Below are 14,386 nucleotides of genomic sequence, written 5' to 3'. Positions count from 1 at the left end.
ACTCTTTCTGAAAGTTATCATTACACCATAGGTAGCGACAAGTGACAAGTCTTCATGAGTGATTCAATGAGGCATTCACACCACACTCAAAAAAATGAAACACGGCATTTGTTGGTCCAAAGAATGTAATTATGTTTAATTTAATTAATTAAATTTCGTTTGTGCATTAAAATTAAAAGAGTTGTGTTGAGAGAATTAAAAGAAGTAATTCTTAAAATTTACACAGCTCAGTTAATTAAAATGAATGCAACAGAGTTGTGTTGCTTCTGCAGTACCGCATATCGGTCAGTAGGTGGAGTAACATCTGCACATGCGCAGTTGGAAAACACCACAAGAAGGAACGAAGCACATAACGATCACTCTTCAGCTCATTTAGATCGGCGCCATATCCCCTACGTTGCTTAAGGATGCATGAATGTATTCTTTATTTATTTTATTTTATTTTATTTGTTTCATTTGGATTAATATCTGGTATGGTGGTTTATTTCTCTGTTATAGTATGAATAATATGAATGTCTCAGTCTGAAAGGATTTACAGTTGTATTTGTTAGCCTATTTTGTTCTGTTATAATGTTGTTGAAATAATAATAAAAAAATAAAATAAAAAAAAATTTAGATCGGCGCCATTTTATGAGAATCAAACACGGAGAATTACACTTCAAAACGTCAACGTGTTTTCCTCTATGTGAACAGACAGGTGAGATTTTCACTTTTTATGCATTTATATTGAGACTATGACAACATTTGAATCATTACTCACTTGTAATACAGTGTTGTGTATAGTATTGTCACGAAGTTGCCATATGCCTCGTGTTTTCTTTCACATTATAGTTAGATACATTTTTGTTTTATGCATTTATGTGAAATTTTATACTTGTTGAACTTTTATATACATTACATCACCCAAAATAAATGTAAATGACATTAAATTGCTAGTAAGGAATGGTTACTCCATTTTAATCAATTGTTTTGTGCAGCAGTTATCCCCTTCTAATGTCAGTTTTAATAATTAATAATACTAATTAATAATCTTAAAAGGTGGTGTTGGCACATTGTTATTTAATATCTCGCATAACACATTTTAACTTAAGTTTAGTAGTTTGCAGCTGTTCATATTTTGTTATTATTCTTTGGTGACTCCCATTCTTTTTCTCCCTTACAGAGTTTTGAAACTTGAAGGCATGTAGAGTCCTGTATGTGGCTGTGCAGAGATTGTGGATCGTCTCAGGCCTCCAGATCAAAGCTTTTAAAGCACTTCAGGTTGGTACATGGACATTATGGCCGTAAACACAAATATCCATGTGCATATTCTAACTGTCCATGCACTTTTAAAACCTGGAATGCACTGCGGTCCCACTTATCCAGATCACATGGCAGTGAGCAGCTACCTCAAAATTCTAGTCAAACTACAGTGATAAATTGTCATGTTTGTGCTGTTACTGACATTCCTTCAGTAAATGATTATTTTCTCCATATAAATAATCACTTGCGCAGTCATGAGACAGTTAGTTGTATGTTTAAGGGCTGCTCATTTAAAACAAACGTGTATGGTACATTCAAATCACACAAGAGCCGAAAGCATTATCAGTTTTCAGTAACAGATTTTAAAGAAGGAATCGTGAAAACACAAGAGGTTAGTGAAACATCTAATGACCCTACTTCAAATGAAGAAACTGAAACATCTTTGTTAGAAGACGATTCCTCTTCTACTGATACAGAAGAGATTTCAGAGAACCTGCCAAAGTTGGTAGAGCTTAAATTTGCTTCCTTGCTGTTAAAACTAGAAAATCACTACCATGTTCCAGGCTCAGCTGTAGATGAGTTGTGTGGGGACTTGCATTATTTGCTGAGTGATGCTTCTCTCCCTTTGTCTCACAGAATCATGTTCTGAGCTAAACATCAATTCCCATAAGCGAAAAGGATCCATTGGATGTCCTAACCAAGTGAAGAAACTGAGAAAAGCTGAGGTAAATTACTGTCCAGATTACCCAATGGGTGAAACAAAAGAAACTCTTGAAAATCAAAGGATTACACTACTATCGGAGGTGACTAAAAGAAACAACGAGCAGGTTATCAAGGGGCTGATGGACAGAACATTTGCTCTACGGAGGCACGAGGTGGTAGAACACTCCCCTTTCATTGCTGAATTCAAGAACAGATGGCCAGCACTCTTTACTGAGCGAGAGGTATGTCTTTAATGTCATGTCAGCTGATTAATTGCTTGGATGTTGTTATAATTCTAAACTATGATTTGAAGTACTTTAGATGTAATTCAGGTTTGTTCATTTATAGTAAATGTATATTATCTGTGAGTGCTGGTAAAGGAAGTGTATGATGATGTCCTGTCAAATTTATCAGCGCCCTGATTTGTCTCTCTCTCTCTTTTTTGTTTGAAAAGGTATCTGCGGAATTCAGCAGGATTACAACAATTCCCTTGGTGTCCAAATTCATGGGTCAGCTTGATCATTTCTCCTCTCAGCTCCTCAAAAATTTCAAAAAGAAAGGAGGAGTAGCTGCACAGAAGATCACAGACATCCTGTCAGTTTTGGAACAGGTATGTTCTATAAATTCATCATCAATTCTCCTAATTCATAATAGGCCAAACTAATATTTTATCCAAATATAATTTTGTTATTTTTAACTCATCATTCAATCTTTTTTATACTAAAATTATGGATTAAAAGTTAAAGGTGAATTTTCATTCCTGAAGCTCCAAATATCATGATTTTGTTCCTTTTGAAGCATCACTTTCTGCCTCTGTTATACATTAATAGAGTTATTTTTGCAACTACAATTAGAACAGCTCAGATGTTCAAGATAATTGTGTATCCCATGCAGTGCTTCTGATTTGGGACCACTTGACTTTCGTAAAATAAAGCAGTGGGATAATTTGTGTAGTGCTACTTAAATTTAAGATGTACAGCAAAAAGTACTAATTCTCATTTCATTTTGATTAGAGCATCACCATTGAAAAAAGCGTGAATGCATCCTGAAAGCCTTAGTGGTCTACCTAAATGAAGATCCTTCAAACCTAGTGAAGGAGTACATGGTAAGCTATTTACAGATTATTATTATTTTTTATTTTTTTTAAAAGAAGCTTTTCATATTTTTCTCTAAAACCAGTTCCTATTTTTAGCTATTTTTATTGGTAATTGTTTTATTTTGTACTTAATATTTGTACTTGTCTTTTGTTATTTTTAGGACACTGAACATGATGAAGCCCAAATTTTGATGAGCAAAACCACTCTCGGAATCTATGCCATCAAACATGAAGGGGCAGATGTTGCAGACCCATACGAAGATGTTGGTGTCATCATCGAAGGCATCCAAGTACTTGAAAACTTGGACAATGTAGCTAATGCTTGTTCCATGATGGTTGGTCTAATCTATGCATTAAACTTGGCTTACCCCCAGGATCTGAGATATACTTTTGAAATGTTTCAAAAGATTTTCATGGAACTCGATGCCACCAAGCTGTCAAACAAAGTCCAGGTCTTAAAAATAAACTCCTTTCATAGGCACTGTAACTTGAAACGAGGGTTAAGAGGCAGGACCTGTTTTGTCCATAATGTTGCACTGGCTGTTGTAGCACTTTTTTTTCACTGCTAACCAGGTGATATCTTTAATAATATTTATTTCATCTTTACTTTTGATTTCAGATGTTAATCTTCAATTGATTAACTGCAATGTTGTTTACTGCTTTTTTTCCCCAAGTTTCAATAAGGTATAGTTTACTAAAGAAGACTATTTTTTCCCCAAGTATATTTTTGAAAATCATTTAATTTAAAGACCGTATTCTTGTATTTTACTTTTTATTGGTAGTATTATTTTTGTTACATCTTGTACATCTTGTTTTTTTTTGGAAAAGTGAAGACCGTATTTAGATTTTGTAAACGTTCTTGTCTGAAAAAATGTAAAACATTGTAAAAATATTACAATATTTTGCTTTCAAATGTCAATCATCCTTTGAATAACAGGTGTTTTTAGCTGATTTCTCAAGAAGGTGTACTTTATACCATTAAAGAAGGCTGATCATTTTTTCCAAGTATAAAAAGCATTTTTGTCAATCCTTTCGTTTAAAGGCTGCATGCTTTTATTTTACTTTATACTTTTATTAGTATTATAATAGTATTTTGTTAAGACAGCATGTAGATTTTGAAAAACATTTTATTGTTGGAAAAACAATAGAAAGTGTTAATTGTAAAACGTAAAAATGTTATTTAATAAACAATGAATCCGAAACCTTATTCCTATCTCATTTTTAACATAACAATATTAATTTTAGAGTAATTGAACTTAATTAACTAAGCAGATTAATACAAAATAACAAATGTTACATTGATTGAACTAAACAAAATTACATTAACTTTATGTAATTAACTTAAGTTCACTGAAATAAATATTCTTTCTTAAAGGCAACTTAACTCAGTTACGTGGAACCTGTTGACATAAAAAAGTTAAGTAATGCCAATGTATAATTTTTTTGAGTGCACCGTTTAAAACCACCAATTCATTCAATTGAAATATTATAGTGTGCTGCATAGATGCAAGGGTTCACGTTGCTAGTATGGAATTTTCAATGCCAGAGCAAAAACAGAGAAGTAACTCAACTGGCAATGTATTTTATTCATTTTGTATAAAAGTAATATTTAAATGGAACAGCAGCTGTGATTACAGGACTCTAGCTGTGTGATATTGCTTAAGTATACCTATTGTTTAGTTTATCATTTGTCTTTTTTCTTTAATGAATATCATTCACAAGAAAAAAAAAGACTCACAAACCCATTAGATTTTTAACTGATTTAACAGCACAGCAGTACACCAGTAATGATCCATGCAGAGTGAAGTTGAAAGTTTAACATCTACAGGTCTGACAGGACTACAGAATGTGAAGTATCCTCCTATCTCAACATGTTGTATTTTGCCTGTGCTATTTAAGTTTGCTTGACGCAGAATTGAATAGCTAGCTGTTTAATTACAGCAACAGCAATCAATGTTTGTTAGGTGGTCTGGATTTACATGGATAACCGGCTCTATATTATTCAGGTATACTTTATTAGGTATTAAAAGGGGTATTAAAAGAGAAATTGACCACACGTAAAGGAAGATAATGTATCATATCAAGGCCTTGTATGCTAGTACGGTAAAGATGAGTCAATCATTTAAATCAACCTAAGGTTAAAGTTCCATAACTTATAATTTCAACCTTAAACAGGTAATTAATCTTCATTCCCACTGTCTATTAACCAGTTAATATTGCATAAAAGCAAAGGATAAGTACTGAACCAGACATAATTCATACCTGTATTCTCATCCAGCAACAAGGATGCTTTGAGGTGCAGCAAATCCATTTCATAAAAGGGTAAAAAAAGGAAGCATGTTTCCATAGCAACAGAAAAAAATAAAGTTTAAATGATGACAAACAGTAGGTCTCTGAACCTCCACCTACGTGTGTATTTGAAAAATACAACCTCTCAGAACCCATCAACGTGGCAACTTAGTGAATTCTCATAACACTAATGGCTGGCAGCAGTCTTGGCTTAAATAGGTCACGGCAGGGGAATAATTATATTAAGTCTGCTGCAAATATACCAAGAATTCAACAGGAAAGACAGCTTTCTGTATTTGACGTTTACATTTACAAAAACGATCTCATAAAGATGTTGAAAACAATTAGGAGTGATAGAACTACTTAAAAGCTTCACAATGGTAAAAACAGAAGAACTTCATGAACTACTAAGAATTCCAGAAAAAAACAACAACAACATTATATACTCTTTTTAAGACATGTTTTGACACTCAGCTGGCCCCTGTTATAGCCCTGAATGCAATTCTTATTCCAGTGTTGAAGTTTTGGCTATTAAAATGTTGAATAATAAACCATGTGACATAACTTTTGAAAAACTGTCCCCAACTTCCAACTCTGGCCAGTACAAAGAAGTGGAGGAAGAGATGAATCAGGGTGATTAAATGATGACAGAAATCTCATTTTTTGGTGAACTATTCTTTTAACTTACTGTTCTCATTTTATTTTGGCTGCACGGTTTATGTGTTTTATAGATGTCATAGTTTGGCCATTGTTTAAAGCCAAGTACAAGTTGTACCCTGGAGAAAGGCCAGAACTGAGCACAGGAACATGAAAAGGGACAACTGGGGTGGATTTAGAACTCCGACAATTACAACAGTTATATATCACCAACAAAACATACATACAGATAAACATACAGAAAAATGCTACCCGATCTCATGACGAAAACATAACAGTGGGAACTTTTTTTGCAAGATGCAAAATACATACCAAAATGAAAACGTACCAGTGGGAACTTTCTCACAAGACACAAAATACATACCAATAAGTATACATCACAGCAGTTTCCAACAGAAATTAACAATAGAGGCAAACACTTGTAATCGTTTTCGTACACAGTTCTGATTACAGCTCCATATGTTTTGCTTTCCAAACATAACAAGCTTGCTTGGTAGCTCAGCTGGCATGGAATTTAACTTAGAATGCGGAATCCTTGGGTACGAATCCTGTGAAAAACATGACTCACGATGAAAGAGCTGAAATATGAGAAATTGAAAAACAAGCTAAAATGGCATGATTGCGTTTTTACGTCACATTTGCATTTGTATGTAATATCGGGTAGGTTTAGGTGTAGTGCAGATGGTACGTTATTTGAAATGATAAAGCGTTACAAATATAGCACCACTCATCGGACATTTCAAATCAGAACTGCGGTGACGTACAAAACAATGGACTTTTCACATCAAATATGTCACGAAACGTACATGGCAGTACGTATTTCGCGTCTTGCGAAAAAGTTTCCACAGGTATGTTTTCGTCATGAGATCATTGATCAAATATGAGTCATTAAGAAAGTAAGATTTCTTTTCTCTTTATTACTTTAACCTTTAGACTGTTACTCAACAGCTCATTCCTTGTCCACAACAGCAACAGTTTTTCTCTCTATCTTTAACACTTCGACAAAGTTTTTTGTGCAGCGTGCTCCCAAAATGTTGGAGGCCAAAAATGAAGACATGAACCCAATGCCAGGGCACATTCACATACAAGTGCAAGAGCGTGTGTTGGAACACACCCCTCTCTTAAATCCTCCTTTCAGCCTGAAACGCTTTTCTAATCCTGTTGGACAAAATGCTACTTCAATAAGAAAACACAACCAATCATTAAACAGGCATTTTGAGTTCACATCAGAGGCATTCTGCAACACCCTTCCATGAGATGTTAGAAAAGGGAAAACAAAGGCTGTTTAACATTAAAGCACTCATGATCAAAATGACGTTTCGTGAAGGATTAAACAGTAAATCAATGCTCTCAGAAAAATGCATTAGACAAGTAAACATGTGCACATGTCTAGCTAGTGCCTTGACCTCCTTGAAGGGATAGTTCATCCAAAAATCTAAATTCTGCCATCATTTACTCCCCCTCCCATCATCCCAAACCTGTATTACTATGTAAACGCACAGTTGCTCATTTCTTAAAAAAAGAAAAAAAGAGAAATTTCTTAAAATATCACAGAATATTTTCACAGAATAAACAACGAGTTATGAAATGACACGAGGGTAAGTAAATGATGACTTGCAAATTGCCACATGCAATTTTACTTCTATAATTTGAGAGATTTTAGAGGAAATTCTTTCAGTGAGAAAAAAAGGGATCGGAACTCCATGCCAACCCCTTTTTCTGCAAATGAAGGGACTTTGGATATGGAGACATGTCTCAACTTATGCAACTACACAAAAGGCAACCTTCCGAAGTCCGAACAGATGTGATGTATACCATACATCCATGTGCATGAGCTGAGTATTATTAATTTTTTTTGTCAGTCTTTATGTGAAACATCTGCTATTTCTGTAGAATTAATGGCTATGAACTCGGTGAGATATAATCACTAACTGTAGTCTTGGGAAACTCATTATATGTTTCTTTCAAAATTATTTGTGGCATAACTTTCTAAGTACATTTCCTGAAAAGAGAAAGAGAGAGAAACACAATATCCAATGAGAAAAATTACTCACTTACTAATGAACTAACACACAGTAATTACTAACTGGTCAACCCATGATATGTCTCTTCTAAAATTATTTGTGGCATAACTTAAATACATTTCCAAAGAAAGAGAGAGCGATTGAAACTAAAAATTTTGCGAGGGGAAAAAAGTTCTACTTTATTTTTTGGGAATTTAATTGGAACTGGAAAAGTGACTGTTACATGTCAAACAAACAAACATATTTAGCAAATGTATTTAGGACATTATGCCGTAAATCTTTTTAGTGGAACTATACTGTATAATTGTTACATGTCTGTGTTTAAGTTTCTGTTGTTGACCTAGTTTTTGCCTGTCTTGTTAAGTTCATCATCGCCACCTGTTGTTTAATTAATTATCCCATTAGCCCCTAGGTTTATAAGTCCTGAGTTTTCCCCATTTCAGTTGCCAGTTATTGTTGTTGTTACACATATTGAGTGATCTGTCATTAAAGACTGTTATTTTGGATAATCTCGCCTGATCTCATCTTCCTCCTTGGAGTTCCGTAACAATAATAGGTTGCCCAACACTACACAAGGTCACACTTTATATTAGGTGGCCTTAACTACATGTACTTACATCAGAAAATAAGTACAATGTACTTATTGTGGTCATATTGTATTTTAAAACACTTTTGCTGCTGTTGAGGTGGGATACGGGTAAGGTTAAGGACAGGTTTGGTGGTATGGGTAGGTTTAAGGGTGGGTTAAGGTGTAAGGGATGGGTCAACAGAGTAATTAGAAATGTAATTACAGAAATTAATTACAGATGTAATTACAAATCGGTATTTTTAAAAATATAAGTACAATGTAAAAACATGTATGTACACAATAAGTGCATTGTATCAAATGATTAATTTAAATGTAAGTACACAGTAGTTAAGGCCACCTAATATAAAGTGGGACCCTACACAATATATAATGTTGATGTACAGAACTTCCAAGGTGTAATGTAAAGATTAATCCACACTTTTGGTTTTTGAGTATGGAGTCTGCCACATGGCTGGGAAAGGAGATGAACGAAACACTTTACTGTGCAACCCTAAGCCACTACATCTTCAGATGTCTTTGATCATGTAGCTTCTGAATGATTTACCATGAAGATGAGGGGCATGCCAAACATGCATGGCCAGCATGGGATACGAGTAACCAGCACAACACAGAAATCAGAATCGCCCCCCAGAGACACCATTTAACTTTAACATGGCAAAGGGTTCAGGGGCTTATGGCTGCCAAGTCGATTTTAAGCAGTGAATGTCCAATTAAACCCATCAAATGATCCATCTACGCTCGAGAAACAACTTCATGTGTAATCTAATTACATAAATGACAGAAGTGACAAACCTTTGCTCACGTGACTCAGGGATGAAGGTGAAAAAAAAAACAAAGAAGGACAGAAAGATACGAGGACTGAGATGATGCTGTTTCAGTCGTCAGCTGAATAATTAACAAGACTTGACAAGATCCGACGTGCTCCCACAAAGCCAACGTAACACATCTGAAACTAGCCTTTTAGAACATAGAGATGCACTCTAGTCTGCAGGATAAAAGGTGTCAGGAATATTTAAGCATGTCTTTTCTGAAATGTTGACAGCGTGATCCTCAAGGCATGAAGCGATTTGGATCTTTTAAAGCTGTGTCACTGAAGGGGCTCAGTCAGGATTCCAATATTAAACACTCACACTCTTTCATCTGTTTTATTCACTATCAATGGCATGCATTTTGTCTGGATCTACCTCTACAGCGTATTGATAGGCTGTACGAGGATTTCTCAAAAATAAAAGGAAGCCACTTGTTTCGGTGAGTTACAACAACTCCAAATAATAGGACCGAACCAATTGCATGCTGAGCCTCTGATTGCTGCAGAAAACATCCTTGAGATAATGTCTGTGATGAGCAGAAAAGCAAGCCACTGCTAAGTGATGACTTGTCTGGCTCTCCGTGTGTGTGTGAGGCAGTGTGAATGAGAATAAATTGAAGAACCCAGAGGTTAAGCCAGTGCACATTAGCGAACAACGTGCTATCGATTTGGCCAGTGCGTCATAGCAGCTCGCAGAGGCGGGGGTTGTCATAGTTACATATTAGAATTAACAGTGCACCCTAGCAACTGAAAGGTCAAGGCAATTCATGTCCGGATGAGATTTCTTGCAGGAACATGTTTTCTCGACCATACCCACATTCCCCCAGCACACCTGACTGCTGTTCGACTTAGAGGGGGGTTTAACTCTCACAGTTTGTGTTCACATTTGCTGACCATTAAGTGCAGCCACATAAAGATTTATGAAATTAGAAGTGCCATTATGAGTGTAATGTGGCCTCTGCCTGTCCTCATCAACTGATCTCATGGTAAAAATAGCACATTTCACAAACAAATACTCCCTGAATATTATGAGCCCATTTATCAGATCTAATTTTCTATAGGTGGGTATATGCTATATGACCAGAAGGTGGACACCCTAATGTCCTATAAGAGAGTTGGTCCTCCTCCATTCTGATAAGTGATACTCAAATCTGGCTCGCGAGATCCACTTTCCTGCAGAGTTTAGCTCCAACCCTGATCAAACTCACCTACCTGTGATTTTCTAATGATCCTGAAGACACTGATTAGCATGCTCAGGTGTGTTTGATTAGGGTTAGAGCTAAACTTTGCAGGAAAGTGGATCTCGCGAGCCAGATTTGAGTATTCCTGCATTAGATGATGGACTATGGATACAGGGACTTGCAGAGATCTTCCATCAGGGTGCAAATTATATATGGTTCGAACCTTCCCCATAACAGAAGTCAAACCAATGTAAGGTTTTCCATCATTTCAGTAATGATAAACAATTTAGTCAGAGTAATTACCTGTCGGCCAACAAACACTTATGAGAAGAAGTCACGTTCACCAGAGAAAGTATTGTAACTATTGCAACTAAAATCATTTTCATGCAACTTGTTTGCTTTCCATTACGATAACCCAGTATTTACAGAAGATTAAGAATGACAAGTTTTGTATTGTATGTATGATTTTACTAAAAGTATACAGTGGCATTCCAAAGTTTGGGATCAGTATGATTGTTTATGTTTTTTAAAAGAAGCTTCTTATGCCTCTCCAGCTTCTATATTAAGCAGCACAACAGTTTCAATACTGATAATAAATCAGCATATTAGAATGATTTCTGAAGGATCACGTGACACTGAAGACTGAAGTAATGGCTGGTGAAAATTCAGTGCTGCATCACAGAAATAAATTATATTTAAAAAAAATATATAAAATAAGAAACCAACATTAGAAATTGCAATAATATTTCACAATATTACTGGAGGTTTTTTTCTGCATTTTTGATCAAATAAATACAGCTTTGATGAGCATATGAGACTCCATTAAAAAACATTACAAATCTTACCTATCTCAAACTTTTGAACAGCAGTGTGTACATATAAATGCTTAATTTTTTAAGTCTTTTGTTTATCTGTGATAGTGGTGACAGAACAATTTGTGTTGTATGAGATAAACCTCAAAAACATTTCCCCCTGAAAATGACCTTTAGATTTAAATTTCATAATTTTTTAGAATATTTTAGAATTCCTTTAAAATAGTTGGCCTCACTCATTGTTTGTCATTGAATGCTAATGTCTCCCATGAATGCGTTAAAACATAAAAATATAACTTCTTTGATTTATAAATAACAGTTACATAATTGCTGTCTTATCCCTCTATTTTTAAACCTTTATTCATTCATCAATATATCTAGCCACATCCAAAATGCATTGTTGGAAAAGCTATTGCTGTTTTATGAGGCTTGGCATTGGGGTTCTGTAACCTGTTTTTACCTTGACCAGAAACATTCCAAGCTCTAAATAGAAACATTCCAAGATTCAGTGTTATCAAATATCAAAGACCTTTTCAGAAGACATTCTAGAAAAAGCTGCAGTTAATTCTCTTATAGGATGTTTAAATTAGGCTATGGCTGTATAAGTGATTTTATGGGTGCAGGAACTGAGGCAAAGAGACCGGAAGCTAATGTAACATAACATTAAACATCAAATATGAATAGAAACTGAATCAGTGTAAAAGGTGTACCTAGGGTATGAAAGTGTATCCCAGCATGCATGTCAAGCTGAGCTTGTTTATGTTTGGTTGTGCACAATATGCAGACAAGGTACTCCCAAGTTGTCTTCGACTGACATTTAAGAATGATAATAAAGACAGATGGACAGCAAAATAAATATGTCTAAAAAATAAATAAATACATTTTATGCTGTTATTGAAACTGCTTTTAAATATTTATATCTCATTTTTTGTGCCCCAATGCTACACTACAGTATATGTGGATCTCGCCAACACCTGGGACATACATGGGAAATCAAATCTTTGCAAAAGGCATAATGCTGGATTTATGGCAGTGGTGACGAGGCAGAACAAGCATCGGGTGCACTTCATTATGCACTGCCAGCAGCGCTGTCTTGCCACAATTCCTTTCGGCCACCTGCTTATGACTTGAAGACAACAGGTATGTTCCATTCACCCAAATGTGTCCTGCAAAGTGGAATTCACAGACAATTTGGCCATCTTAAGTGAACATTTAAACCATAGGGAGCATTTACATTTAGTCAAATGGGCTCTGCAAATGGCATACACTCTCAGAAAAAAAGGTACAAAAGCTTTACCTTTTCAAAAGGTAAATTTTTTTTTCCTTATTTACTCCTAAAGGGTGCATATGAAGTGAAGTGACATTCAGCCAAGTATGGTGACCCATACTCGGAATTCGTGCTCTGCATTTAACCCATCCAACGTGCACACACACAGCAGTGAACACACACACACCGTGAACATACACCCGGAGCAGTGGGCAGCCATTTTATGCTGCAGCGCCCGGGGAGCAGTTGGGGGTTCGGTGCCTTGCTCAAGGGCACCTCAGTCGTGGTATTGAGGGTGGAGAGAGCGCTGGACATTCACTCCCCCCACCTACAATTCCTGCCGGCCGGAGACTCGAACCCGCAACCTTCGGATTACAAGTCCGACTCTCTAACCATTAGGCCACGACTTCCCCATATAAGTACCTTAAAGCTATATATTAGTACCTAAAGTATACATTTTAGTACTTAAAGGGGTCATATGATGCGATTTCAAGTTTTCCTTTCTCTTTGGATTGTTACAAGCTGTTTGTGTATAGATAAGTTCCCTGAAGTTGCAAAGGCTAAAGTCTCAAAACCAAAGAGATAATCTTTATAAAACTCGACCACGCCTTCCTAAAATGGCTCATTCAAACACGCCCCCACATGTCTACGTCACGGTGTGGGAAGATTTGCAAAACACCGCCCATATGTATACGCAAAGAAAGAAGGCGTGACTTTTATTCTCGCTGTAGTATTGTTGCTGCCGCCGGCACCATGTCCTGGAGACGCTGTGTTTCGTTGTGAAAGTGAAAGTACTTTGTTTGGACTTCCAAAAGAGGACACAACTATAAATCAGTGGTTAAGTTGTATTTACAACACTGTTCCAGAACAGTTCAACCCAAATATGTGAGTATGTGCAGCGCATTTTATGGAGGACTATTTCCTGAACAAATGCAGACATGGTAATGTTTACGTGGCACGATGCAACGTGATGCGTAAAAAGACAGTATAAGTTATTATAATCAGTAATTATGGCCCCACTGGATGCAACAAATGCCTCATTTATAATGGGTTAATTGTTTTTGTGTTGTGGCGCTGGTGTTCTGACGATTTGTGCTACCCTGTCAGATTTTGCTACCTCCCATTAAAACAGTAGGTAGTACAATTCGACAACAAAAAATGCTACCTGTCAAATTATGATTTATTAATGTCTACACCTACCACCACAACTCTAAACCTACCCTTACAGCAATGCAAATACAGTAATTATGTGTTATATTCGCGTTTGTGGCTAGAAGGGATAAAGCTACCGGAAACCAACAATAAATATTTTTTTTCTACCTATTTGATGTTTTATTAACGTCTATACCTACCCTTACAGTAATGCAGATCCATTAAATATTGTTGTTCAGCGTGAGAAAAAGGACGCAATATTGATGTGCGCATGCACAGTAAGCCCTGGTAGGAAAATCTGACGGATAGGATAAAATGTCAGGACACCAGGACACGGCATCACAATACGGTAAGGTGCGTAACATTTCCGTCTCACGCTTGAGGTATACGGCCAATCACAACGCACTGGAGAGCTGGCCAATCAGAGCACGCCTCGCTTCTCAGAACAACGAGCTTTGTAAAAATCGATGCATTTCAGAAAGGTGGGGCATAGAGAAGCAACAATAATGTACAGTATGTGGAAAATAATGTGTTTTTGAACCTTAAACCACATAAACACATTGCATT

The 14,386-nt window shown here is 36.1% G+C and overlaps 1 protein-coding gene across 1 annotated transcript; it reads left to right on the top strand.

Annotated features, from left to right (window-relative positions):
• The first annotated feature begins 330 nt into the window (after positions 1–330).
• Positions 331–4,239, top strand: LOC306845173 (uncharacterized protein). Its single transcript, XM_079377819.1, has 7 exons — positions 331–471; positions 617–697; positions 1,163–1,260; positions 1,879–2,186; positions 2,399–2,554; positions 2,958–3,049; positions 3,202–4,239. Exons 4-6 carry the CDS (start codon positions 1,992–1,994, stop codon positions 2,991–2,993), a joined length of 387 nt encoding a protein of 128 aa, XP_079233945.1. The 5' UTR covers positions 331–471; positions 617–697; positions 1,163–1,260; positions 1,879–1,991; the 3' UTR covers positions 2,994–3,049; positions 3,202–4,239.
• Positions 4,240–14,386: the final 10,147 nt, after the last annotated feature.

This window comes from Barbus barbus (assembly GCF_936440315.1).
Source record: "Barbus barbus genome assembly, chromosome: 25".
Taxonomy (NCBI): Eukaryota; Metazoa; Chordata; class Actinopteri; order Cypriniformes; family Cyprinidae; genus Barbus; species Barbus barbus.
This window is presented reverse-complemented; position numbering and strand designations above follow the sequence as displayed.

What these genes read in the sequence shown, in the direction of transcription:
- LOC306845173 (XM_079377819.1), top strand. Translation starts at nt 1,992, where the DNA reads ATGGGTGAAACAAAAGAAACTCTTGAAAATCAAAGGATTACACTACTA. An exon ending in CACTCTTTACTGAGCGAGAG is followed by an intron (nt 2,187 to 2,398) that starts GTATGTCTTTAA and finishes TTGTTTGAAAAG; the next exon opens with GTATCTGCGGAATTCAGCAG. An exon ending in TCCTGTCAGTTTTGGAACAG is followed by an intron (nt 2,555 to 2,957) that starts GTATGTTCTATA and finishes CATTTTGATTAG; the next exon opens with AGCATCACCATTGAAAAAAG.